This window comes from Chanos chanos, chromosome 13 (genome assembly GCF_902362185.1).
Source record: "Chanos chanos chromosome 13, fChaCha1.1, whole genome shotgun sequence".
NCBI classification, from domain to species: Eukaryota; Metazoa; Chordata; class Actinopteri; order Gonorynchiformes; family Chanidae; genus Chanos; species Chanos chanos.
Window position 1 is genome coordinate 620001 of NC_044507.1, and position 27500 is coordinate 647500.

At 43.7% G+C, this 27500-nt stretch overlaps 2 protein-coding genes across 2 annotated transcripts in view; both read right to left on the minus strand.

Moving 5' to 3' along the window:
- The window catches only part of ptprq (protein tyrosine phosphatase receptor type Q), a 95442-nt gene extending 81581 nt beyond the window's left edge, over positions 1 to 13861 (minus strand). Inside the window, exons 1-3 of the mRNA XM_030790436.1 lie at positions 13805 to 13861; positions 10259 to 10349; positions 8922 to 9148 (exon numbers count right to left, since the gene is read on the minus strand). Coding sequence (XP_030646296.1) covers positions 8922 to 9148; positions 10259 to 10349; positions 13805 to 13861 — 375 coding nt within the window. The remainder of the gene's footprint in view (positions 1 to 8921; positions 9149 to 10258; positions 10350 to 13804) is intronic.
- An 11963-nt stretch (positions 13862 to 25824) lies between these two features.
- The window catches only part of otogl (otogelin-like), a 100787-nt gene continuing 99111 nt past the window's right edge, over positions 25825 to 27500 (minus strand). The window contains exons 58-59 of the mRNA XM_030790437.1: positions 27298 to 27377; positions 25825 to 26025 (exon numbers count right to left, since the gene is read on the minus strand). Of these exons, the coding sequence (XP_030646297.1) occupies positions 25825 to 26025; positions 27298 to 27377 (281 nt within the window). The remainder of the gene's footprint in view (positions 26026 to 27297; positions 27378 to 27500) is intronic.

The following is a 27500-nucleotide window of genomic DNA, read 5'->3' on the forward strand; positions in this document are numbered from 1 at the left end:
TTTTAATGGGGGTGAATCAATGTAATCATTTGTATTAAAAGTCATATCTATACAATCTTTTGTCTGAAATATCAAGTCCTCTGTGTTCAAACAGAAGAGGTCTGTGAGGCCCTTTAGGGGTGTAATGACCTCGCCTCCCCCCTTGTCTGCTTCAGCCACTCAGCGTTCAGCGTCGCCGGTCTACTGATCACCGGTCTGATCACCTCTCACCACCTTCACCTGTTTGCTCTTTAATTTCATTAAGTTTCCTTCTTATTTAAACCCCTTAGTTGTGCACATTCATCGCGAAGTATACTCTTGGTTGAGCACCACAGACCTTTGCCTGTTACCATTGTGAGACGAACCCCGTTTGAACCGACTTGTGAGACGAATCCAGTTTGAACTAACTTGAGACAAACCCCGTTTGTATGCACTTTGAGACAGACCTTGTCATGCTTTCCAGTTCCTTGTTTTCCTCTGTTTTTGTTTTAATAAAATCCTGTGTTGTGCACTTGCGTCCTGCTGTAGTTTTGGTTCTTCTGACAGAAGACTTCGCTGCACCATGGACGCGGTGAACATTCCCCATGGAGGAGAGTCCAGACCATCGCGGGGAGTCCTCGCCGGTGCCAGCCCTGGCCGAAGCAGTTGCAGATCAGCAGCGTGAGCTTGTCCAACTCCGAGCCACCATGGGTGAAGTTGTCCACCGCATGGAACAACTCACGACTGTTCTGCGTCCGCCTCCCGTCCCGGTTCCCCCGCCTGCTCCGCCAGCCGAGCCTTACCGTCTGCATGATTCACCGATCAAACTTCCTGAACGCTATAAAGGCGCCCCCGCTGATTGTCACGGTCTCATGCTACAATGCCAGTTATACTTTGCTCACCATCCTTCCCTTTCAGACGCAACTAAGATCGCTACCATCATCTCGCGGCTGACAGGAAGGGCCCTGCAGTGGGCGACCGCCATCTGGGAAAGAAGAGGTGAGGAAGTTGCTACTTATGAACGTTTTGAGAATCTGTTTCGCGCAGTGTTTGATCACCCACCAGAGGGGCGAGAGGTGGGCGAGAGGCTGCTCCAGCTCACCCAGGGCACCTGCTCTGCTGCTAACTACGCACTGGCCTTTCAGACTGCTGCTGCTGCCAGTGGCTGTAATGAGCCAGCTCTCTGTTCAATCTACTGGCGAGGACTCAGAGAGGATATCCAAATGGAGCTGGTCTGCCGCGGTGAGAGCATGAGTCTGGACTCCCTCGTTGCCCTGTCTGTCCGTTTGGACCGTCTGCTGCGTGAATGCCTTCGACTAGCCAGACCTACCAGATTGCTGCTCCAGTCCCACTCAGACCCTGAGCCCGAGCCAATGAAGATTGGTCACACCCACCTCACCAACACTGAACGTCGCCACCGCATCGAGCAGGGTTTATGCCTCTACTCCAGAGAGGAGGGTCACCAGCTGGCGGGCTGCCCCGTGAGACCTGCTCGGTCTCCAAGGTCCATCAGAGGGACGCTGCCCCGGGAAAGGACCTACCACAGTGAGGTAAGCGCTCCCTCTCTAATTCTGGCGGCAAAACCATTCATGGTGCCGGTGACAGTTCACTCCGGTGATTTCTCCTCCTCCATTTCAGCCCTGCAAGATTCGGGGGCGGCGGGCAACTTCATCAGTGGTGCCTTGACTTGGGACCTTCAACTTACCCTCCGTCACCTCCCAACTCCGTTCTCTGTACACGCCTTGGATGGCCGCCCTGTGGGAAGCGGATCAATCACTCACACCACCAGTGCTGTCAGTCTCACTGTGGGGGCCATCCATCATGAGGTCCTCACATTTCTAGTGCTGCCTGGCTCCCTTCACCCACTCATCCTCGGACTACCTTGGCTCCAGAACCACAAACCCACCATCTCGTGGACAGAGAGAGAAGTTGTCGCCTGGTCTTCAACCTATCAGCATCGGTGTCTACAGCTAGTTTGTGCAGCCACATCTGTCGAAAGCCCTCCATTCGCAACTTCTCCTGAGATCCCCAGCCAATATCACGACCTGGCAGAAGCCTTCAGTAAAGATCACGCCACCCGTCTCCCTCCTCGTCGCCCTTGGGACTGTGCCATTGACCTCCTCCCCGGTGCTTCACCTCCTCGCAGTCGAGTGTACATCCTCTCCCTGAAGGAAATCCGAGCCATGGAGGAATATATCAGCGAGGCTCTGCAGCAAGGTTACATCCGCCCCCTACCTCTCCAGCCTCGGCAGGTTTTTTTCGTGGAGAAGAAGGATGGAGGTCTGCGCCCCTGTATCGATTATCGGGGGTTAAATGCCATCACGGTGAAGTACCAGTACCCACTCCCTCTGGTCCCTTCAGCAACAGAGCAACTCTGGGGGTCCCAGTTCTTCACCAAATTGGACCTCCGCAGTGCCTACAACCTCATCCGAATCCGGGAAGGGGACGAGTGGAAGACCGCTTTCAGCACAACCTCTGGCCACTACGAATATCAGGTGATGCCATTCAGTCTTGCACCCTCTGTCTTCCAGGCTATGGTGAATGACGTGCTGCGGGATATGCTGGGACGGTTTGTCATTGTCTACATCGACGACATACTCATCCACTCTGCCACGCTCCCGGAGCATGTCATGCATGTGCGCATGGTCCTGTCTCGGCTTCTACAACACCAGCTCTACGTGAAGGCAGAGAAGTGCGTGTTCCATCAGACCACCGTCACCTTCCTAGGCTATGGGATTGGACCTGAGGGAGTGAGGATGGAGGAGAGGAAGATCAGCGCCGTGACAGAATGGCCAGAACCCAGCACTGTGAAGGGGCTCCAGCGCTTCCTAGGGTTTGCCAATTTCTACCGCCGCTTCATCCGGGGATTCAGCTCGGTGGCTGCCCCCCTCACGGCTCTCCTCAAGGGGCAGCCCAGACGGCTCCACTGGGGAAATGCGGCCAGGGCTGCCTTCTGCCAGCTTAAGGACCGTTTCACCTCCGCTCCGATCCTGAAAATGCCTGACCCTCAGAAACAATTCATCGTGGAGGTGGATGCTTCCGACGCTGGTGTGGGGGCAATTCTGTCCCAATGACATGGTGAGCCGTCAAAACTATTTCCTTGTGCCTTTTTCTCCAGGAAGCTGTCCCCGGCTGAGAGAAACTATGACGTGGGCAACCGTGAGCTCCTGGTGGTGAAATTGGCACTGGAGGGATCTCAGGAGCCATTCCTTGTCCTAACCAACCACCGCAACCTGGAGTACATCCGAGTGGCAAAGAGGCTAAACCCCCGTCAAGCCAGGTGGGCCCTGTTGTTCTCACGCTTCAATTTCACCATCACCTTCCTTCCAGGGTCCAAAAATGGCAAAGCTGATGCCCTATCTCGTATCCACGGGTCCTGTGAAGCTCCCTCAGAAGAAAAAAACATCATCACCCCTTCACTGATCGTTGCTCCAGTCCAGTGGAACTTTGATGAGGACATCCGGAGGGAGCTCCGTAAGGAACCTGCGCCAGCAAACCGACCCGTGGGTAAGATTTACGTCCCCACTACTCTCAGAGACAGACTAATCACTTGGGCACATTCCTCTCCGTCTTCAGGACACCCTGGTACAACCCGCTCCATTCACCTCCTGTCCACAAGATACTGGTGGCCCACCTTGGCTTCTGACGTGCAGCGGTATGTCCAGTCTCGCTCCATCTGCGCCACTACCAAGTCCCCACGGGAGGTCTCTGCAGGAAAGCTACTGCCGCTACTCATCCCACGGAGACCATGGTCTCACATAGCCCTGGATTTCATCACAGACCTCCTCCTGTCGGATGGAAACACCACGGTCTTGGTAGTGGTAGACCGATTCTCTAAGACCTGTCGTCTGATTCCCTTTGCCTCTCTTCCCTCTGCTCTCCAGGTTGCGGATGCCCTCTTCCACCACGTCTTCCGTTGCTATGGCCTTCCAGAGGACGTGCTCTCTGACCGTGGCTCTCAGTTCACCTCACGGGTTTGGAAAGCCTTCATGGAGAGACTGGGAGTTCTGGTAAGCCTCACCTCCGGTTACCACCCGGAGTCCAACAGCCAGGCATAGCAGACCATCCAGGACCTGGGAAGGTTTCTTCACAGCTACTGCCACCATAGACAACATGACTGGTCACAATTTTTGCCCTGGGTAGAGTATGCCCAGAACTCCTTGCGTCATTCCTCCACCGGCCTGACGCCTTTCCAATGTGTCCTTGGATATCAACCTCCCCTGTGTCCCTGGAATCCGAGCCAGACAGGGCTCCAGCAGTGGATGATTGGTTTCGGCGTGCGGAAAGGGTCTGGGAGATGGCCCATGTCCATCTTCGTAGAGCCGTCCGCAGGCAGAAGATCCAGGCTGATCGTCACCGCCGGGACCCACCTGAATACCACCCTGGAGACAGAGTCTGGCGCTCCACTCGAGACCTAAAGCTCCACTTGCCTTGCCGTAAACTCAGTCCTCGGTTTGTGGGGCCCTTCAAGGTCGTCCGAAAGGTCAACCCGGTCACCTACACATTGCAATTGCCACCCGGTTACAAGGTTTCACCCTCTTTTCATGTTTATTTCCTCAGGCCGGTGATTCCTGGTCCCTTGGCTGATGCGGTCCTCCCAGACACTCAGCCTCTAACGCTGGAGATCGATGGCGCACCAGCCTACACAGTGCACACACTCTTGGACTCCAGGCGGCGTCAGGGCCGCATGCAGTACCTGGTGGACTGGGAGGGGTACGGTCCTGAGGAGCGTTGTTGGGTTTCCCGCTCAGACATATTGGATCCCAATCTTATTGCTGAGTTCCATAGGGCTCATCCAGATCATCCTGCTCTTCGCCCTTGGCGACACCCCCCTGGCCAGCGGCACTCAATGGCTGGAGCCGTGCGTCGGGGGGGGGGGGGGGGGTTGGGGGGGGGTACTGTAACGACCTTGCCTCCCCCCTTGTCTGCTTCGGCCACTCAGCGTTCAGCGTCGCCGGTCTACTGATCACCGGTCTGATCACCTCTCACCACCTTCACCTGTTTGCTCTTTAATTTCATTAAGTTTCCTTCTTATTTAAACCCCTTAGTTGTGCACATTCATCGCGAAGTCTACTCTTGGTTGAGCACCACGGACCTTTGCCTGTTACCATTGTGAGACGAACCCCGTTTGAACCGACTTGTGAGACGAATCTAGTTTGAACTAACTTGAGACAAACCACGTTTGTATGCACTTTGAGACAGACCTTGTTGTGCTTTCCAGTTCCTTGTTTTCCTCTGTCTTTTGTTTTAATCAAATCCTGTGTTGCGCACTTGCGTCCTGCTATAGTTTTGGTTGTCTAACAAGGGGCGAATGGGTGACGACTTGGCGGCATAAGTGCAAAGCCAAAGCTAACGCTAAGCCTAGCCCACGAGAGAAACACCACTCCCCGCTTCACGTGTCAAACAGGTTTGCCCTCCTCAGTGAAACACCCGCTGAGAAACCTGAAAGAGCTCTGGTTATAGGAGATTCCATTTTACTGCATGTGAAATGAGCTAGACCCAGCAGCCTCAGTTAGCTGTGTACCGGGAGCCAGGGCGCCGGACATAGCAAGTAATCTTAAAGTGCTAAGTAAGCATAGGTTTTCAAAGATAGTTTTTCATGTGGGAGCTAACGATATACGCCCTCGTCAATCAGAGGTTACTAAAAGTAATATCGTAGAGGTGTGTAAATTAGCGAAGACGATGTCTGACACAGTAATGGTGCTGCTCTCAATTCTTGTAACATAGCGTATAGTCTCAGAACAGTTAATCTGTGACAATCCAGAGCCAAGGCCAGGGAGCAGACAAGCAGGCTAAACCGACCGTCTGCTAGCTGCACAGAGTCGTCACCCAGGTTAAACTATATTGAGACTGTGTCTGTTCCCCGACCTATACGAAAATGTAGAAACACTCAGAGAATTTGTTCTAGTAATTTAATTAACATAGATTTAAATCATACTGAATGTACCGCCAGCACCTTCGATCTAAAGTTAGGACTGTTAAATATTAGATCTCTTATGCCTAAAGCGCTCATTGTCAATGAAATTATTACTGATCAGGAGTTTAATGTACTGTGTTTAACAGAAACGTGGATCAAACCAAATGAGTACGTCGCATTAAATGAAGCTAGTCCTCCCGGATACAGTTATATATACCAGCCTCGTGTAACTAGCAGAGGAGGAGGCGTTGCAGTTATTTATAATGATCATCTAGGCATCATACAAAAACCTCTACATAAATTCAATGCATTTGAAGTTCTTTATACAAACATAACGTACATAGCCACAAAAAATAAGTCTACCCAGTCTATCACACTTACTATTATTTATAGACCTCCCGGGCCTATTTATCAATAATCTTTATCAATAATCTTCCAGAGTTATCAACTTGGATCACTGTCACACCCCACAGAACTTGATTAGGCAACTGAATCCTTAGAGTCAGCGTTCCGCAACACCTTAAATAATGTGGCCCCACTTAAAAGGAAAATAATCAGAGAGAAAAAACTAGCTCCCTGGTATAATGAGCACACACGCACCTTAAAACTTACCACTCGAAAATTAGAACGTAAATGGCGCCAAACTAAATTGGTAGTATTCCAGTTAGCATGGAAGGAGAGCCTCCTGAGCTACAGAGAAGCTCTTAGTGCCGCTAGATCAATGTATCTCTCCACCCTAATAGAAGACAACAAAAATAATCCTAGATTTTTATTTAATATTGTATCAAAACTAACTGGGAATAAGAGTACCTCGGAAACAGGAACACCATCAATATACAGTGGCGACGCCGTCATGAATTTTTTCAATAGCAAAATTTTAAATATCAGGCAAACAATTCAGACTATAAATTTTAAACCACATAATTTGATCACTAACACTGTAGATAACAATATAACTATATCAGATCAGTGATTAGAATGTTTTACTCCCCTTCAAGTGACCGAATTAACCTCACTAATTTCTTCATCAAAATCACCATCTTGTGTATTAGATGCCTTACCTACACGTTTCCTCAAACAGGTACTACCAATAGTCAAACCTCTTCTAAAAATAATCAGTTCCTCCCTTAGCACTGGCTACGTACCTAAATCCTTTAAACTAGCAGTCATCAAACCCCTAATTAAAAAACCTGACCTTGACCCCTGTTCATTGTCCAACTACAGGCCAGTATCTAACCTCCCCTTTATCTCCAAGATACTAGAAAAGGCTGTAGCACAGCAGTTATGCTCATACTTACATAGGAATAACATTCATGAAATGTATCAGATCAGTCATAGCACAGAGACAGCACTGGTTAAAGTTGCAAATGACCTATTACTGGCCTCTGATCAGGGTTGTGTCTCCTTGCTTGTGTTGCTTGATGTTACAGCCGGGCACACCAACCGCAACATAAAGGGGACACAGACAGTTCGGCTCAAAGTCTAGGGGGTTTTTATTAAACTGAAAAGCACGAAGAACACAACATAAATCAACGCAGCCTGCTCCAAAGTTAAACTGCCCGCCCTCTTCATGCCAGGCTTGGGGTGTATTTATAGGCAGGAGCAAACCATGCTCAGGTGAACCAGACAGGTAGCTTAAAGGTGACACCTACCTGCCTGGAAGAATAGAAAAGAGAAGTAAATAAGGCAAGTCACCAGCAGGGGAAAACACAATCAATGTCACTGTGCTAACTTAAGGGGCAGAGGAACATAAAACTTGATCTCAGTGCAGCCTTTGACACCATCGATCATACTATTCTCCTTGATAGACTAGAAAATGTTGTTGGAGTTAAGGGAACGGCCCTCTTATGGCTTAGGTCTTAGTCTTGCTGGAGTCCCTGCCTGCACTTGGCACACGATGATTTTCCCTTAACCATTATGTGGAAATGAAAATCTAACAATGTCTCTCTCTCTCTCTCTCTCTGTCTCTCTCTCTCTCTCTGTCGAGCCACACGTGCTACTCTTGAGATACCAGTGATCCTGACTCGCCCTGCCCTCTGGACCGATCCATCCTGGTGTTATCATCTTTCATCCCCCTGTCAGCCTCCTGTCAGCATCGCCATCCCCTTTGTTTGTGCTTTTTTTACTTGCAATTGTAATTGCCCACTGGGCCTGCACCTATTGCACACCTGTCTGGCCAAGGAGGGGTCTCCTCTCTCTGTGGTCCTTCTCAAGATTTCTCCCATTTCCCCATTTCCCTTTTGGGTTTTTGGGGAGTTTTTTTTTCTTGCCCGCCATGAGGATTAAGTCAGGGGGTGCCGTCCTGTCTTGATTTGACTGTTGTGGCCTGTAAAGCCCTCTGAGACTGTAAACAGTGATATTGGGCTCTAAATAAATTTGAAACTTGAAACTTTACAGACCAATCAAGTGCAGATATTCTAGCATTTCTTTATGCGACAGAGATGTATCTAAAATCTATCAACAGCAGTCAACCGTTATCCCCTAGCGAGTGCTCTATGTAGCAAACACTATATAGTGAGAGAGTGAGTGAACCAGTGAGCATTTCAAACATGGGGTCAGACTATGACACTGTCACAGTGGACATTAAAAGCACTTAGTGTTTCCATGGTGATGAATTCAGAGGATAAATGGCAGAAAGGGGAGATCTCTCATAGATCCATAGCTCTCTCTCCTGATCAAAAATGAATGATCAATGAATAATTTAATGAGATTACAGGGCTGAATATCACTGGCTTCTTCCCCTCTGGCTGGATATTCACAACAATCCTCCTGTCACTTCACTTTAATAAAAACATTTTTTGTTGTTGTTGTTGATTTTAAGTCTGGGGCTTTTATCCCTCTGTTTTGAAACTTGGATAATATCTGTCTGTCTGCTGTAAGTTAATACACACACACACACACACACACACATATATATATATACACACATGTAAAATATGTATTGTATATATAGCATTTATACTGTAGTGTAACATATATGTAGTACATCCCATAAGGAGAGTGTGTGTGTGTGTGTGTGTGTGTGTGTGTGTGTGTGTGTGTGTACCTTGATGTTGTATGTAGCTCCAGGTGACAGTGTGTTCAGTAAGGTCTCTGGTATGTCCAGGCTCTTGGTTATTTCAGTGAAGGCGGAATCAGGGTGAGGACACATCTCTTTGTATCTGATGACAAATGAGTGGATGGTTGGGTCAGCGGGTGGAGGCATCCGCCAGGAGAGGAGGATCCCGTTCGACCCCACCCTCTCTCCATCCGGCTTAGATGGAGCAGCAGGGACTAAACACACACAAACACACACACACGCGCGCACACACGCACGCACGCACGCACGCACAGGCGCACACACACACACACGCACGCACACACACGCACACACACACACGCACATACAGACACACGCACACACACACACAGACACACGCGCACACACACACACACACGCACATACAGACACACGCACATGCACGCACACGCACGCACACGCGCGCACACACAGACATGCACACACGCACGCGCACACACACACACATGCATGCACGCCCACACACACACACACACACGCACGCACGCACACGCAGACACACGCACACAAAAGTAGGCATAAATTTACTGGGTTCCACTTAATGTTAGAGAGTAGATAAATAGGAGACAGTTGTAGATAAATACGTTTAAACACATAAAGTATGTATTGCCATACATTTCAACACAGGGAATATGTCTGCAGAGCTTGTGTACATAAATATGTTAGGGACAGTGTCTGGGTTGTGGCCATGGATGGGTTTAGGCTCGGAGAAGGTTTATGGTGCATGTGTATCCACACCACACCGTAATGATCACTCTCTCCATAAAGGTTCACACATAAAGACTCTACAAGATAGTGAGGGTCACAGTGTTGGAGGTGATGTGTTGAGTTATGAGAGTCAGAAAGAAAGGTGCATAAACAGGAAACAAAGCAGGCAGAGATGGGGCCCATCCTTGACCTAGTCTGTCACCGTCAGTCGTCCTAATACTAAATAATGTCCTAATACTGTCTCTCAGTGACACTGACTCTCATTCATCATCATCAATAATTCAAAGGAAACACACAAAAGGAGTACACATGATTCTCCTTCTGACTGCTTAGCAACACACACACACACACACACACACACACACGCACGCACGCACACACATCCACGCGCACACACGCACGCGCACACATGCACGCAGCACACACACACAAGCACACGCACGCACGCACGCCCACACACACACACACACACACACAGACACAGGCACACACACACACACACACACGCGTGCACACACACAGACATGCACACGCACACACACACGCACACACAGACACGCACACACACACACACACACACACAGAGGCAGGTTTACCTGATTCATTGGTGGTGACCATACGGCTTACTGCTGGAGAACTGAGGCCTGAGGAGGCCACAGCAGTGACAGCCATTGAGTGTGTTGTCCCCTGATTAACACACACACACACAGGCACACACATGCCATACACACACACACACACACGCCATACACACACACAGGCACAGACACACATGCCATACACACATAGGCACACACACGCCATACACACACACAGGCACACACACGCCATAAACACACACAGGCACACACACACACGCCAAAAACACACACACACAAAAGGACAAAGTGTGAGCATAGATTGTAATTAGCTTCTATAATAAGTATTAAGAGTCTTTCATTTTAAACTCTAAAAACAAACCAACCATTGCAAATCTCTAAACTCATATACTAACTGAATTCAGGTAACTGCCAGATAGGACTGCTTTAAAACATCACTTTAAAACTGTCAGCTCTAAATTCTAATCCAAACTCCAGACCTTACAGATAAACATACACTCACACACACACACACAATCAATAACCTGCTCAATCAAAAGTTTCAACATACACACACAAACACTTACACACACACACACACACACACACACACACACACTTACAAGTACACACTAATCTACAATCACACACACACACACACACACACACACACTGTATGAGTTAACACCACAGAAATACAAGGCTTTTTAATACCAACACAAGATGTGTAATCACAAAATTAACACTAAAAACTAGGGATGTCCCGATCTGATCTCAAAGATCGGTATCGGAGCCGATCAAGGCATTTTTTAACTGATCGGTATCGGTTTTACTGAGCACCAGCCTACGCCCGATCCTTCGTTTCTGACACCTGTGTGACAGCTGACGTAAAACGGAGAGCATAATTTGTGGCAGAATGAGGCTAAAATGTCTGCAGTGTGGATATATTTTAAACTGGGAAATGAAAGCAGTCCAACAGCCACTTGTAATGTTTGCAATGCGAGCATTTCGTGAGGCAGCAGTAGCACAGAGCTGCGTTCAATAGGCTACACTACCACTTTGATACGGCACCTAAAAAATAAACACTCAGCGAAATACAGTGACTCAGTCACTCAGGTAACACAGTCAAAGGCTGCTCTGAAGCAACACACATTGGAGTATATACTTTTAAAAGGAGAGAGATATTTCCTCGAGACAGCGACAAGGCCAAAAAGATTGACGAGAGGGTAACTGAATTAATCGCTTTGGATGACCAGCCCATGTGGTAGCGAATACAGAGGTGCGTTCAAACTCGGCAAATTGAGGCGAACGGGTTTTCTTTTAACTTTTAAATCTGAACGTATTTTAGGTCACCATACTCCGACAACATTAATCCTCAAGGCTACTAATAACAACCAAGATATCATTTCAAAATTGAAACACCTAACACTTTAGCTGTATGTGATGTATGCAAGTTAGCCTAAACTAAGAACTACAGAGAGCAATACAGTCGCTTAACTAACGCAAAGGATTAATAACGATAGCATTAAAAAAAGAGGCTTTCAGAAAAAGTATCAACATAACTGACAGTTAGACAAGTTAAACACTTGAATAATTGTAAGATTAAATAAAATCGGACACTTACATATATTTCCTAGTATAACTCCCACAGTATGCCTTACCCTCTCGACACTGCATTTCAGACTCTGCTCTACCGGAGATTTACAAGAAGGTTTACTTTGGTATTTTGTAAAATAAAGCAATAAAAAAAGTAAGGCTTGGATGCTTAATGCATTTGCTATTCAGTTGTCAAGCATATACACTGAACTGGTTTTAATAACTTTCATGTATTTGACATGTGCACTGTGCAACTGTATTATCTAGGAAAATGCAAGTATCGGATCGGGACTTGGTATCGGCAGATCCTCAATATTAAATGACTCGGATCGGGGGCAAAAAAACTTGATCGGGACATCCCTACTAATAGCACAGGGACTTGCAGCATGAAAGTAACAACAGAATGGAGTCATAAAGTCTACAGTGATTACAGAACTCTGTCAGTGAGACAGTCTAAACCGTCAATAAACAAAAACAGTTTGGCAACAAGACAAGTATGAAACTTGTTCACACACACCACAACCAACTCACACTAACACTGTGTTTGTGGCAATGGGAACGGCAGTGGCTGAGACAGGACCAGCTCCTACACTGATTCATCTCTACGGAGTAAACAGCTTTGGAATCCGGCCACAGGATCAGCCTTTAATACAGTTTAATATGTTCTGGTATCGTTTCATATGAACCAAGATGAGCCCCACCAGACTGTGACTGCTTACAAAAGCAGACAGTCTCATCACTGAACTGTGAGGTGTGTTGAGTGTACAGACTGTGTCACCGATCAACTCCTGAAGAATTTAATCAACTGAATCTTCTATGAGAGGAAACGATGTAATCTAATCTAATCTAATCTAATCTAATCTAACTGAATCTAATCTAATCTAATCTAATATACAATTGTTGTTTAAAAGGCTTGTGTAATACTGTTAGGCAAGTGGCAGTTTATTTCTCCTTTAAGAGACAACGTGGAAAAGTTCAGAATAAAAGATGTCGCCAGGTCAGAGGAACTACCTAAAAATGTCCTGTCAAATGGTGTTAAGGGAACTGACAGTTCTCCTTCCCAGATGTATGGCTAGTCATTCATATGATAAAACCAACAGATTCATCATTTGTAGGATTACACGGACAAGGTTTATATCCATCTAAAGGATCCTGTAATAGAATCCTTTAAGCATCCCATTATGTCATACATTAGTTAACTCAGCTTATCTTAACACACAAATTAAACACGCATTAACACAAAACAACTAAACACATATAAACACATTAACTAAACACACATTAAAACACAACACCCACTTAACACACTAACTAAATGCACATTAAAACACAACACCCACTTAAAACACATTAACACACTAACTAAACACACATAAAAACACAACACCCACTTAACACACATTAACACACTAACCAAATCACATTAAAACACAACACCCACTTAAAACACATTAACACACTAACTAAATGCACATTAAAACACAACACTCACTTAACACACATTAACACACTAATTAAACACATATTAAAACACAAAAAACACTAAACACACATTAACACACTAACTAAACACACATTAAAACACAACAACCACTAACACACAATAAACCACAATGCTCACTTAACATTAACAGACTAATTAAACACACATTAAAACACAAAAGCCACTTAACACACATTAACACACTAACTAAACACATATTAAAACACAACACCCACTTAACACATATCAACACACTCACTTAACACACATTAACACACTAACATATTAAAACACAACACTAACTGATAACAAATGAAGGCGCTCAGGGCCCATGCTTCTCAGTTTGAATGCTCAGCCACAGTAATGTGGAAACTTCCAGAACAATGTCCAGCAGCTGCCATCCCCAGTGCACACATACCTGTCCCAGGTGAGTCCAGGTGAATGGAGGCTTACCTGAGTGAGGCTGGGAAGGGAAAGACACTTACCTGTGCGGAGCAGAGGCCTAGAGACATAGTGAGGAGCAGAGTGAGGCAGGGAGACATGGTATCCACTCCAGGGGAGAGAGGAGCACACAGGACCTTGAACAGGTGGCTGAATGGTGAGTGTGTTAGTGAGTTTGTGTTAGTGAGTGTGTGTGATCAGGGCTAGCTGCTCCGCCACAAAAGCAAGAGCCTTATTAAAACTTAACTTCTCTCTCCCTCTCTCTCTCTCTCTCTCTCTCTCTCTCTCTCTCTCTCTCTCTCTCTCTCTCCCTCTCTCTCTCTCTCTCTCTCTCTCTCTCTCCCCCTCTCTCTCCCTCTCTCTCTCTCTCTCTCTCGCTCACCCTCCTTTGCACACCCCTCCCAGCAGATACAGATACCCAACAATTTGACACCTAGTACACAACCACAGTGTGCGCATGCGTGCCCGTTTGTGTGGGTTTGTGTGGGTTTGTGTGCGACTGTGGAAAAGAGAGAGTGAGAAGAGAGGGAGAGTATGTTTTGAGTGTACTGTGTTAACATACATTTAATTAATTGCCTGACGCACTCAGTACCTGTGTGTGTCCATCCTGAGTGATTGCTATGGCAACAGTGCTTTCAGTCGAGACGCACACATCCAGAGGAATAGGACCCCTCGTACAGAAAAGGAGAAATGTGGACACTCACACTCTCAAGACTGGCAGGGACACACACACACACACACACGCATGCACACACACACATACACACACACACTCACTCACACATACACACACGCACATGCACACTCACACATACACACACACACATGCGCACAAATACAAACACACACACACACACACACTCACACATACACACACACACTCACACACACGCACACTCACACACATCCTTATAAAATTCAAAATCCAGTCTAATATTTTTTCATTTTAATATTTGGACCGCCACCTCTCTATCACTGAACTGTTTCTAATGGCCCTTACAGTCAAAATTTAAAAACTACAAATCCCAGAGACCACACCACTGATATTACACAAGGTGAGGACATTGTTCAGCAGATGGGAATGAGGGCCAAACGGTAGATGAAACAAGTCCAGTGTAGTGCACAAGGGCCTGTTTATGTCTTCATTACACAACAGCGGTCAAACCGTTCAGAACTACAGAGCAGACTCTGTGAATGCTATCCACCAGGCGCTTTTATTGGTCCCCCTCTGAACAGTCATTCACTAATCAGAACAAATATCACACACACACACATACACACACACACAAAGGTACAAGCACCAAACATATCACACAGGTAGACACACACACACACACACACACACACATCACACAGGTACACAAACACACATCACACACACACGCACACAGTGCGAAGCATTGTGCTGGGTCATTCCTCTGGATTTGGCTTCTGCATTATTGAGGGAGAGAGAAACCTGAGCTGACTGAGCTGTACTCTGTTGCTAGGCGACTGCTCAGGTGAGACTATCCACATCAAAATTTAAGCAGGACTGATTCTCTTTTCAAATTCTCCAATACACAAATACACACACACAACTTTGCAATCACCTATGCAATTCTTTATTAGTGGGGTATATGACTTTGACCCCAGTGTAACATGGCTTACACAGTACAAAGTGTTACAGTAAGTAAGATCAGTAAAGTGCCCAGCAAACATAAGAAACCAAGTACACATGCACGCGCACACACACACACAGTCATACACACACGGCCACACAACCACATACTTACACACACAAATACAGACACACACACAAATTTAGTCAGAAAAATTCTGAACCACCCCAAAAACCCTGACCCAAATCATTCAGAGAAAACTGAACAATTTTCACAGGAGACTTAGAACTCCTACCATGTATCCATCCTTGGGGCGTGTCCATCCCCTGGCCCCTGGGGGCGTGTTCAGGCCATATACATGGAGTTTAGCTCCTGCTCAGTGAATCTGACACCCTTAGATTAGGCCGGAAACAGACTGAGCACGAGAGAAACACAAACAAATAATATCATGAAATCAAGAAATTCATTCCCAATGAAATCCCAATTCAAGTTTAAATGTAATCTACATACAGCTAACATGTGTCATAGGTCACTTTTACAGGTCGTGAGCAACATACCGTAAATTCTAAAATAAAAGCCGGGTCTCAAATAAAAGCCCTGGGGGTGTCACCTAAAGGACAGAGAGGCTCAGGCATTATTCACATCAGCACAACAACATACGGTAATTATTTACATCAGCACAACAACATACAGTAATTATTTACATCAGCACAACAACATACAGTAATTATTTACATCAGCACAACAACATACAGTAATTATTTACATCAGCACAACAACATACGGTAAGTATTCACATCAGCAAAACAACATACAGTAATTATTTACATCAGCACAACAACATACGGTAATTATGCTCCCTCAGGACAACAACATACAGTAATTATGCTCCCTCAGCACAACAACATACAGTAATTATGCTCCCTCAGCACAACAACATACGGTAATTATGCTCCCTCAGGACAACAACATACAGTAATTATTTACATCAGCACAACAACATACAGTAATTATTTACATCAGCACAACAACATACAGTAATTATTTACATCAGCACAACAACATACGGTAAGTATTCACATCAGCAAAACAACATACAGTAATTATTTACATCAGCACAACAACATACGGTAATTATGCTCCCTCAGGACAACAACATACAGTAATTATGCTCCCTCAGCACAACAACATACAGTAATTATGCTCCCTCAGCACAACAACATACAGTAATTATGCTCCCTCAGCACAACAACATACAGTAATTATGCTCCCTCAGCACAACAACATACAGTAATTATGCTCCCTCAGTACAACAACATACAGTAATTATGCTCCCTCAGTACAACAACATACAGTAATTATGCTCCCTCAGCACAACAACATACAGTAATTATTTACATCAGCACAACAACATACGGTAATTATTTACATCAGCACAACAACATACGGTAATTATGCTCCCTCAGGACAACAACATACAGTAATTATGCTCCCTCAGCACAACAACATACAGTAATTATGCTCCCTCAGCACAACAACATACGGTAATTATGCTCCCTCAGGACAACAACATACAGTAATTATGCTCCCTCAGCACAACAACATACAGTAATTATGCTCCCTCAGCACAACAACATACAGTAATTATGCTCCCTCAGTACAACAACATACAGTAATTATTTACATCAGCACAACAACATACAGTAATTATTTACATCAGCACAACAACATACGGTAATTATGCTCCCTCAGTACAACAACATACGGTAATTATGCTCCCTCAGCACAACAACATACAGTAATTATGCTCCCTCAGTACAACAACATACAGTAATTATGCTCCCTCAGCACAACAACATACGGTAATTATGCTCCCTCAGGACAACAACATACAGTAATTATGCTCCCTCAGCACAACAACATACAGTAATTATGCTCCCTCAGCACAACAACATACAGTAATTATGCTCCCTCAGTACAACAACATACAGTAATTATTTACATCAGCACAACAACATACGGTAATTATGCTCCCTCAGCACAACAACATACAGTAATTATGCTCCCTCAGGACAACAACATACGGTAATTATGCTCCCTCAGCACAACAACATACAGTAATTATGCTCCCTCAGTACAACAACATACGGTAATTATGCTCCCTCAGCACAACAACATACGGTAATTATGCTCCCTCAGGACAACAACATACAGTAATTATGCTCCCTCAGCACAACAACATACAGTAATTATGCTCCCTCAGCACAACAACATACAGTAATTATGCTCCCTCAGTACAACAACATACAGTAATTATTTACATCAGCACAACAACATACGGTAATTATGCTCCCTCAGTACAACAACATACGGTAATTATGCTCCCTCAGGACAACAACATACAGTAATTATGCTCCCTCAGCACAACAACATACAGTAATTATGCTCCCTCAGCACAACAACATACAGTAATTATGCTCCCTCAGCACAACAACATACAGTAATTATGCTCCCTCAGCACAACAACATACAGTAATTATGCTCCCTCAGCACAACAACATACAGTAATTATGCTCCCTCAGCACAACAACATACGGTAATTATGCTCCCTCAGTACAACAACATACAGTAATTATGCTCCCTCAGCACAACAACATACAGTAATTATTCACATCAGCACAACAACATACAGTAATTATGCTCCCTCAGTACAACAACATACAGTAATTATGCTCCCTCAGCACAACAACATACAGTAATTATGCTCCCTCAGCACAACAACATACAGTAATTATGCTCCCTCAGCACAACAACATACAGTAATTATGCTCCCTCAGCACAACAACATACAGTAATTATGCTCCCTCAGTACAACAACATACGGTAATTATGCTCCCTCAGTACAACAACATACAGTAATTATGCTCCCTCAGCACAACAACATACGGTAATTATGCTCACCACTCTGTTACTATTCGTTTCACTCTTTAACAGAAATACCATATCGATAGTGTTCTAACTCACATGGACTGTAGGACTATGTGTGTTTAAGGTCCATTATTAGTATTCAGGGACATCACTGCCAACACTCTCTCCTTCCTATTTCCTATGTGTTATTTCATTATTTCTATGAGTCATTTCATATAACAGCACGTCTCAACGGTACTTGGAAAAAGTCACAGAAGGGAAAGAATCGTCTGATTTTAGATGGCGTAGGTACAGTAGGGACATGTCAGCCGGGGAGCTGGAAACAGAAGAGCAGATTTGACCTTTAAACCTGTCATCACTTCAGCCTGTTCCCATCTATCCTCCTTGATTAACAACAACACAAATAATTCACAGAATTATCAACACTATTTGAGGTAAATATAATAAATGATTACCACTTTCTTTTTGTGATAGCATTACTGTTTTGTTTTGTTTTTTCAAACTACTGCATCGCAGATGGTTTTAATCTGTCGATAATTGTGCTCTTCGTTCTCTCTCTAAATTCAGGTGATATTGGTACATTAAAATGATCTGCGAAAACTCTGCAGTCTTAATGATCATGAAACATCTGCTTTTCTGTGGTCTGTGTGCTAAACTTTATTGAGCATTGCACACAAGGTGATGCAATATACAGATATGTATATTGCATCAGCTTAACTAAACATTCTCACATTGTAGCTTTCACAACAGCACACAAACTTAAAACAACCTGCACTGTTTCATCTGCATTATGATCCTGCAGATCAGAGTAACATATTAAATAATGGCCTGTCTCTAATAATAAGGGCCTGGTTCTTTCTTCAGTTGAGGCAAATGAAGGCCCCGGCCACTGTTTGAGAATTTACTGTAATGTGGTCAACCTACTCCACCTGTTTCCACTAGAGGGCAACACTGCAGCCACCATCACACAGCAACTTCAGCAATGAGGAACAACGGGTAGTAGGTAGTGCGTGTGTGCATGTGTGTATGCATACGTGTGTGTGTGTGTGTGTGTGTGTGTGCATGTGTGCGCATGTATGTATCTTTGTGTGTGTGTGTGTGGTTGTGTGTGTGGATGAGTGTACCTACTCTGACAGTGTAGTACACTGCTGGGATTCTCCATGAAGGTGATATATGATCTTCTGTCTCTGATCATACTGAGAAATTGCTCCTGTAAACATTACCCTGGTCTCGGGCAATTTTTGCACCTGCAGAACAAGAACAAACAAACAAAGAGACAGACACACACAAACACAAACACACACGCGCGCACACACACGCAGACACCCACGTACACATGCACATGCAAACACGCACACACACGCACACACACACACGCCACACACACACATGCACACACACACACATTACCTCAATTAGCTGAATCAGGAGCAGCCACAGAAGAGTACTTCCGTCCATGTATCCCCTCAGTTCATCAAGTTTCTATCACCGGATATAAATTCGCGCTTATGAAAGATGTTTTAAAAAGATCCCGCTGAACTCCGCTTTCCGCTGCATACAAACAAAATATACTTGGAAAATAGAATTCAGCGCTGGGACGAACTTTGGGGTGAAATTTCTCCGAAAGCTTTGAACTTGGCGCGCTTTCTGCCTCTAGGTAGCCAGCTAATGATCGCACTCTAGAAGATGCGTATTCTGATTTATTCAGCATGGGACAGGATCTCTCTCTCTCGCCTCTCCCCTATACACACCAAACGCCACTCCCCTCCGAAAGTTCCCCCTCCTCCTGGATTTCTTTCTCAGAATGAATAAGAGAGAGTTGTCATGCCAACCAGGGCATCCAGTCGGTCTGCAGCCACTTCATAAATAATCCAGAGTTGTCTCGGGTCAGTCGGTCCACTACGGGGGAGTTTTGGGTTGACAAGCGTACAAATGCGAAACTTCGGCAGGAAATCTCCCTAAATTCCAACGCATTGTTTATGTGTTGTGTTATTACACTCAGATTACGCTCAGCCCTGGTCTTTGGCAGGTCTGCTATTTCTAGCCAACGTCCAAATTTACGTACAGAAATCGGTTGCAAGAATACAACGGCAGGATGGCGTCAAGGTATTTAGTCGCTTACATGAATAACAACACAAAAAAAGCAGCTTTACAGTACCTTGACACGAACACGAATTGACGTTCGATAACCCATTTCCAAAGTCTACTAGTCCACAAGGCCACTGCACTGTCTTCCAATTAGGCAAGACACACACACCATCAGAGAGAGAGACAGAGTATGGTATAGAGAGGGGGTATGGATTGATGTTACAGAAAATGATCAGTGGACAGGTTTGTGTGTGTGTGTGTGTAATGTTCAGTGTGTGTGTGTGTGTGTGTGTGCTGGTGCCATGCTGACAAGGCAGGAAACCATGGGGAGGACCAGTGCCTGCATCATTTTAATTAATCAGTCTGGAAGAAAAACACACACACGCACACATGCAAACACACACATATACACACACACACGCAAACGCACACATATACACACACTCAAACACACTCACATGCACACACACAAACACACACATATACACAAACACACACACACACACACGCAAACACACACATATATACACACACACACACACAGACTCAAACACACACCCAAACACACTCACATGCACACACACTCAAACACACACGCAAACACACATGCAAACACACACACACTCATGCAAACACACAGTTCTATTCTTGTGAGAACACTCACTGACATAATGCATTCCCTAGCCCCTTACCCTAACCTTAACCATTACAACTAAATGCCTAACCCTAACCCTTACCCTAACCCTAACCTAAACCCAGTGGTGGAATGTAACAAAGTACAAGTACTTCGTTACTGTACTTAAGTACATTTTTCATGTATCTGTACTTTACTTAAGTAGATTTAGTTGTGGGTACTTTTGACTTTTACTCCACTACATTTTACAGCAAATATCTAGACTTTCTACTCCACTACATTTCTACAATGCATTGCGTTACACGTTACAGTCACATTGCGTTTTTTTGTATGTTTATTGGTTTTAAAGTAATCAATGGCGAGAGGGGAACTGGTGCACTGAACCAATCAAAGCGGGCAGGTAATGTTAGACCCTCCTTCAACACGAGCGGGGCGCGCCCGCAGCAGCAGCAGTATCAGCAGCAGCACTAACCGGTGATAAAACACCCAAAATGGATTCGAGAGAGGCCACCACGGAGATTCAGCCATTAGACATGCGCCACCCATGGCCTTATTTAAGAGAGTTGTTTGAGATAACCGGTTCTAAAAATGATTCATGGAGATTCCGCTGCCATCTTTGTCTCCCTCGAAAACACGAGATACTAGCTTTCAAAAATTCGCCGTCAAATTTGAAGAAACATATCGAGGTAAATTAAGTTGCTTAACGCTACCTGGCTTTTGCATGTTAAATTAATTTAGGTTAGTGAAGTGTTATGTAACCTTAGCTAGCCTCTTGTTCAAATCCACCACTAGCAACAAGTAAACACGATTAAATTATTATAATCTAGTGTTAACTGGTAAGTAACACATGCATGTTGCTAACGCAATGTAGTCTTGGTCCTGGGTGTTTGCTTTGATGCTAGATCCCGGGAACAGCGGTGGTTATGTTGCTTGTGTGGCTAGGGGCCCTTTAGCCTTGTGCTCCTTCAGAGTTAAGGTTTAAAATTAGTTGGTATTATAGAATGACAGGATTAACATCGTAGTAATTACTTTAAAGATACCTTTGTCTTAATTACACTAAAATGGACTTTAAAAGTCAGACTGTCAACGCTACTTGGCATGCTTATATTGAGCCAAACCAAATTTCCATCTCCTGTAAGAACAGTCTGGCAAAAGTATAAATTTTGTAATAGATAATATGTTGAAATCCTGTGTTAGGATCAGTGCCTATTCCTTTGTTAGGTGTTTAATGCCCCTTTTTTCAGGCAGACAACTTTGACTTGAATGTGTTTACTGCAGTCAGTATAACACAATGGTTTTGCATTGTGTTATATTGTGTTTGGTTTTATTTACAGTTAAATAAAAACTTTCAAAGGTATAATCAGTCCTCTTTCTTATTTTGCTTAATGGCTTTTAACTCTGCAGGTCAACCCTGAAATTCTGATTCACAGAATCGTAAGTCCAAGTGTGAACCGTGTCACAGCGGGTAAACACAATAAAAACAATAACCTTTCAAATAATTGATAAGAGATTGTTTGCCAGTGTTATCAGTAGCATCATCTGCAGCATTGTTAATTAAAATGGCACAGCCCATACTATTGATGTATTAAACAAAATATACATACAGTAGGCACACAATGATATTGTAGACCATTGCATTAGGGAATACATTCAGCAAGTACTTTTAATACTTTAAGTATATTTAAAAGCAGGCACTTACTTACTTTTACTCAAGTAAAAAGGTTAAAGTGGTACTTTCACTTTGACTAGAGTAAATTTTTGTCTGTTTATTTGTACTTTTACTTAAGTACAGTGTTTGAGTACTTCCTCCACCACTGCCTAAACCTAATTCTAACTTGAACCCTAAAACCAAGTCTTAACTCTCAAACAGCCCTTTGAAGAAGTGAGGACCAGCCAAAATGTCCTCACTTTCCTGAAATGTCATCACTCCCAAGGTCTGAAACTCAAACTGGTCCTCACAAGGGTAGCTGTACAAGTACACACTCACTCAAGCACACACACACACACACACACACACTAGGGGTTGCACGGAATACTTCAAGTACTTGAGCAGTTACATCAGTTCTCAAGTTTCTACATTAACATCGAGTACTTGTTAATCGCGTGATGCTAGATCTCTCACGCTCTGTTTCCAGTTAGTAGTGGTGGGCAGCTTGAATTATTTTAGTGAACCGGTTCTTTCAAGCAGTTCAAGAAACTGAACCGGGTTTTTTTTCGGGTTTTCCTGAGTTTTGATTCTTTTGCACTTCTGGTACATTTCCTCACTCATCTCTAAAGCACTCACTGAAGCTTTCCACTGAATGCAAAAGGCCATGTACAAATCCCATTTATACTTCACTGAAGCATTCACTGAAGCTTTCCACTGAATGCAAAAGGCCATGTACAAATCCAATTTATACTTCTGCGTCCAATCTAGGCTCTGTGTAGCCGCGTGGCCTACGCCAGGGGTGTCAAACTCCGGTCCTGGAGGGCCAGGGTCCTGACGATTTTTGTTTTCACCTCTTAGTTACCTGTTGATTTTCACCTTGAAAACAGGTATGGACACTCTTCAGTCAATCAGAGATTCTATTTAGTTGGTCTACAAGAAAAACAGCAGGACCATGGCCCTCAAGGACTGGATTTTGACACCTGTGCCCTACGCCGTAGCCTGACGCGCACCTTCCTAGAAATGCAACTACGCGTTGAAGCAGACCACAACACCTGTGATTGGTCCACTTGGTAGCATCACCCTCCTTCTGCTCAATCGGTTCAATGGTCGTACACACCATCTCCTCCGATGTCTTCTCTCTTTTCTGTGTTGCAGTCATTTCAGTTAAAGTAATTTGTTCAACATTTATTAGTTCCAACTCCAACATGATCAACTCAAAAATGGCAAACTGAGCGCTCGTTATTTTGAGAGCTCCGTTTCTTTGTCCCCCAAACTTTAGAAACTAGTCCTTACTTTAAATGCAAAACTTGTTTTACAGATATTGCTGTGCAAGGACTGAATTCCACTTTTTATTACTCCATCATTTGTAATGCACGAAGAAATCAACACAGTGGCATAGAAATCCAATCCAACTTGTGTAGGCTACGGCACAGGCTCCTCGTAAAGCCTATGCAGAAGTATAAATCAGCCTGATAAAATAATTTCTCAAACTGCATAATTTCAATAAAGCCATTTATTTCTTCTTCGCTAATATTCCCTTCATATTTTAATTCATGTAAATTTACATTCCCCCCCCCCCCTATAAATCAGCTCTGTCTTCCTGTGGCATCTTACTAACACTCTGAAACAGCAGAACAAACCAGGACAAATTTATATATACTCACTTTAATGTCGTTAACACAGCTAAACTTACTCAATAAAGCCCCAAAACCCCAGTGTAACAGAAGCTTACTGATATGTCTCAGTTCCACTACATTACTACACATAGTTTTGTCCTTTCACACGACTCTGAAGAGACCATATTTAAAAAAGGGCTCAGACAGAACGAACTGTGGTCAAATCAGTCAGAACACTCAATGACTCACAAATGTGACTCATACAATCAGAACACTCAGTGACTCACAAATGTGACTCATACAATCAGAACACTCAATGACTCACAAATGTGACTCATACAGTAGGAGCACTCAGTGACTCACAAATGTGACTCATACAGACGGAACACTCAATGACTCACAAATGTGACTCATACAGACGGAACACTCAGTGACTCACAAATGTGACTCATACAGACGGAACACTCAATGAGTCACAAATGTGACTCATACAGACGGAACACTCAATGAGTCACAAATGTGACTCATACAGTAGGAACACTCAGTGAGTCACAAATGTGACTCATGCAGACGGAACACTCAATGACTCACAAATGTGACTCATACAGTCAGAACACTCAGTGAGTCACAAATGTGACTCATACAGACGGAACACTCAATGACTCACAAATGTGACCCATACAGACGGAACACTCAATGACTCACAAATGTGACTCATACAGTAGGAGCACTCAATGACTCACAAATGTGACTTATACAGACGGAACACTCAATGACTCACAAATGTGACTCATACAGACTCATTAAAGGTGACTAAAGGGAGAAACAAAAAAACAGAAATAACATGGTTTGTATTTTTGTATGTACTGATACACACTGCAGATGTTCCCGCTGTTAAAGTGTCCTGGCAGACAGTCAGTTTCAAGCCTGTTTTTTTTCACCTAGTAACACCTGATTAATGGCTGCAAAGATTTTACACTGTTACAATATTTAGAATTGCTACAACTACATGTTGCTACACCGTCAACTTTAAAACTGTTATTTTCATGCTAACTCACTAGAGGGCACTCATCACAGCGTGTGATTAGAGCCAGTGACTGAAAAGTGTTTGCACAATCTGCAGTCAGCAGTGTCTGAGTTAACTGAACTCTGGCAAACCAGCTCTGCTTTACCCACCATCAAGTCTTCTAGTTGCAAAGTACTAATGCTAGCAGATACTAATATTACAAGACTCTACATCTTGTCTACTGCGCCGTGGCAAACACGCTAACGTCACACTTTTCAGTCTGTTCAGTGAGACAGCATTTACAACCAAGCTCTCAAACAAACTCTATCAGAAGCTCATAATCTGTATAGATATTGAAGATCAAGTAAAACAACAGCACTACAAGATTATGCAGACACATGTAGCCAATGAAAACCAATCCTGACTCCACAGACTTCCCACACCCACAGTCTCATACACTGACATACACACAACCTGTGCATGAGAGCATAGGGGCCTGTTTTATTTGGGAGAGGTGTATGGGTAGACATTTCTGTAGTCTGTTAGCTAGTTCCACTGACAGGAGCAGTCCATGGGCTCTTGGTAGTTGTAGTCCACAGTGGTTGCATTGCGTGTGCAGTAAAGCTGAATGATGCGATTTTGTAGTCCGTTTTCTCGGCAGCATTTGCAGAAGCGGGCGTGGCTGTTTATATTAAAGTTAAATATGGTCGCCGATGGGCATTTACCATCACATGAGTACACAGTCACCTGAAAGAGAGAGAGAGAAAGTGAGTACGTGAGTGGAAAACTGTTGAGACCTGACGTGTGAATATTTCTCTCCTGACGTGTGTTTATATGTTTATATGGTTATATGACGTGTGTTTATATGTTTATATGGTTATATGACGTGTGTTTATATGTTTACATAACGTGTGTTTATATGGTTATATGACGTGTGTTTATATGGTTAAATGGTTACATGACGTGTGTTTATATGGTTATATGACGTGTGTTTATATGGTTATATGGCGTGTGTTTATACGGTTATATGGTTATATGGTTACATGACGTGTGTTTATATGGTTATATGACGTGTGTTTATATGTTTATATGGTTATATGACGTGTGTTTATATGGTTATATGACGTGTGTTTATATGGTTACATATCGTGAGTTTATATGGTTATATGACGTGTGTATATCTTTATATGACGTGTGTTTATATGTTTATATGTTTATATGACGTGATTTATATGTTTATATGAGGTGTGTTTATATGGTTATATGAGGTGTGTTTATATGGTTATATGACGTGTGTTTATATGGTTATATGGCGTGTGTTTATATGGTTATATGGTTATATGGTTACATGACGTGTGTTTATATGGTTATATGACGTGTGTTTATATGTTTATATGGTTATATGACGTGTGTTTATATGGTTATATGACGTGTGTTTATATGGTTATATGACGTGTGTTTATATGGTTACATATCGTGAGTTTATATGGTTATATGACGTGTGTATATCTTTATATGACGTGTGTTTATATGTTTATATGTTTATATGACGTGATTTATATGTTTATATGAGGTGTGTTTATATGGTTATATGAGGTGTGTTTATATGGTTATATGACGTGTGTTTATATGGTTATATGACGCGTGTTTATATGGTTATATGACCTGTGTTTATATGTTTATATGACGTGTGATTATATGGTTATATATCTTGTGTTTATATGATTATATATCGTGTGTTTATATGGTTATATGACGCGTGTTTATATGGTTATATGACCTGTGTTTATATGTTTACATGGCGTGTTTTTATATGGTTATATGACCTGTGTTTATGTGTTTATATGGTTATATGAGGTGTGTTTATATGTTTATATGTTGATATGACGCGTGTTTATATGGTTATATGCGGTGTGTTTATATGTTTATATGTTGATATGACGCGTGTTTATATGGTTATCTATTGTGTGTTTATTATGTATATATTTCTGTATATGTGTATGTTTCTCTCTCACTCACTGGGGCGTTGCTCCTACAGTCGTCTTTTCTGATGGTGGTTCTGATGGCGACTCTCTTACAGTTCTTACCGTCTTCTTTACCTACACACACACACACACACACACACAGACACACAGAAATCAGAATCTCACATACACACACACACACACACACATACAGAAATCAGAATCTCACATACACACACACACACACACACACACACA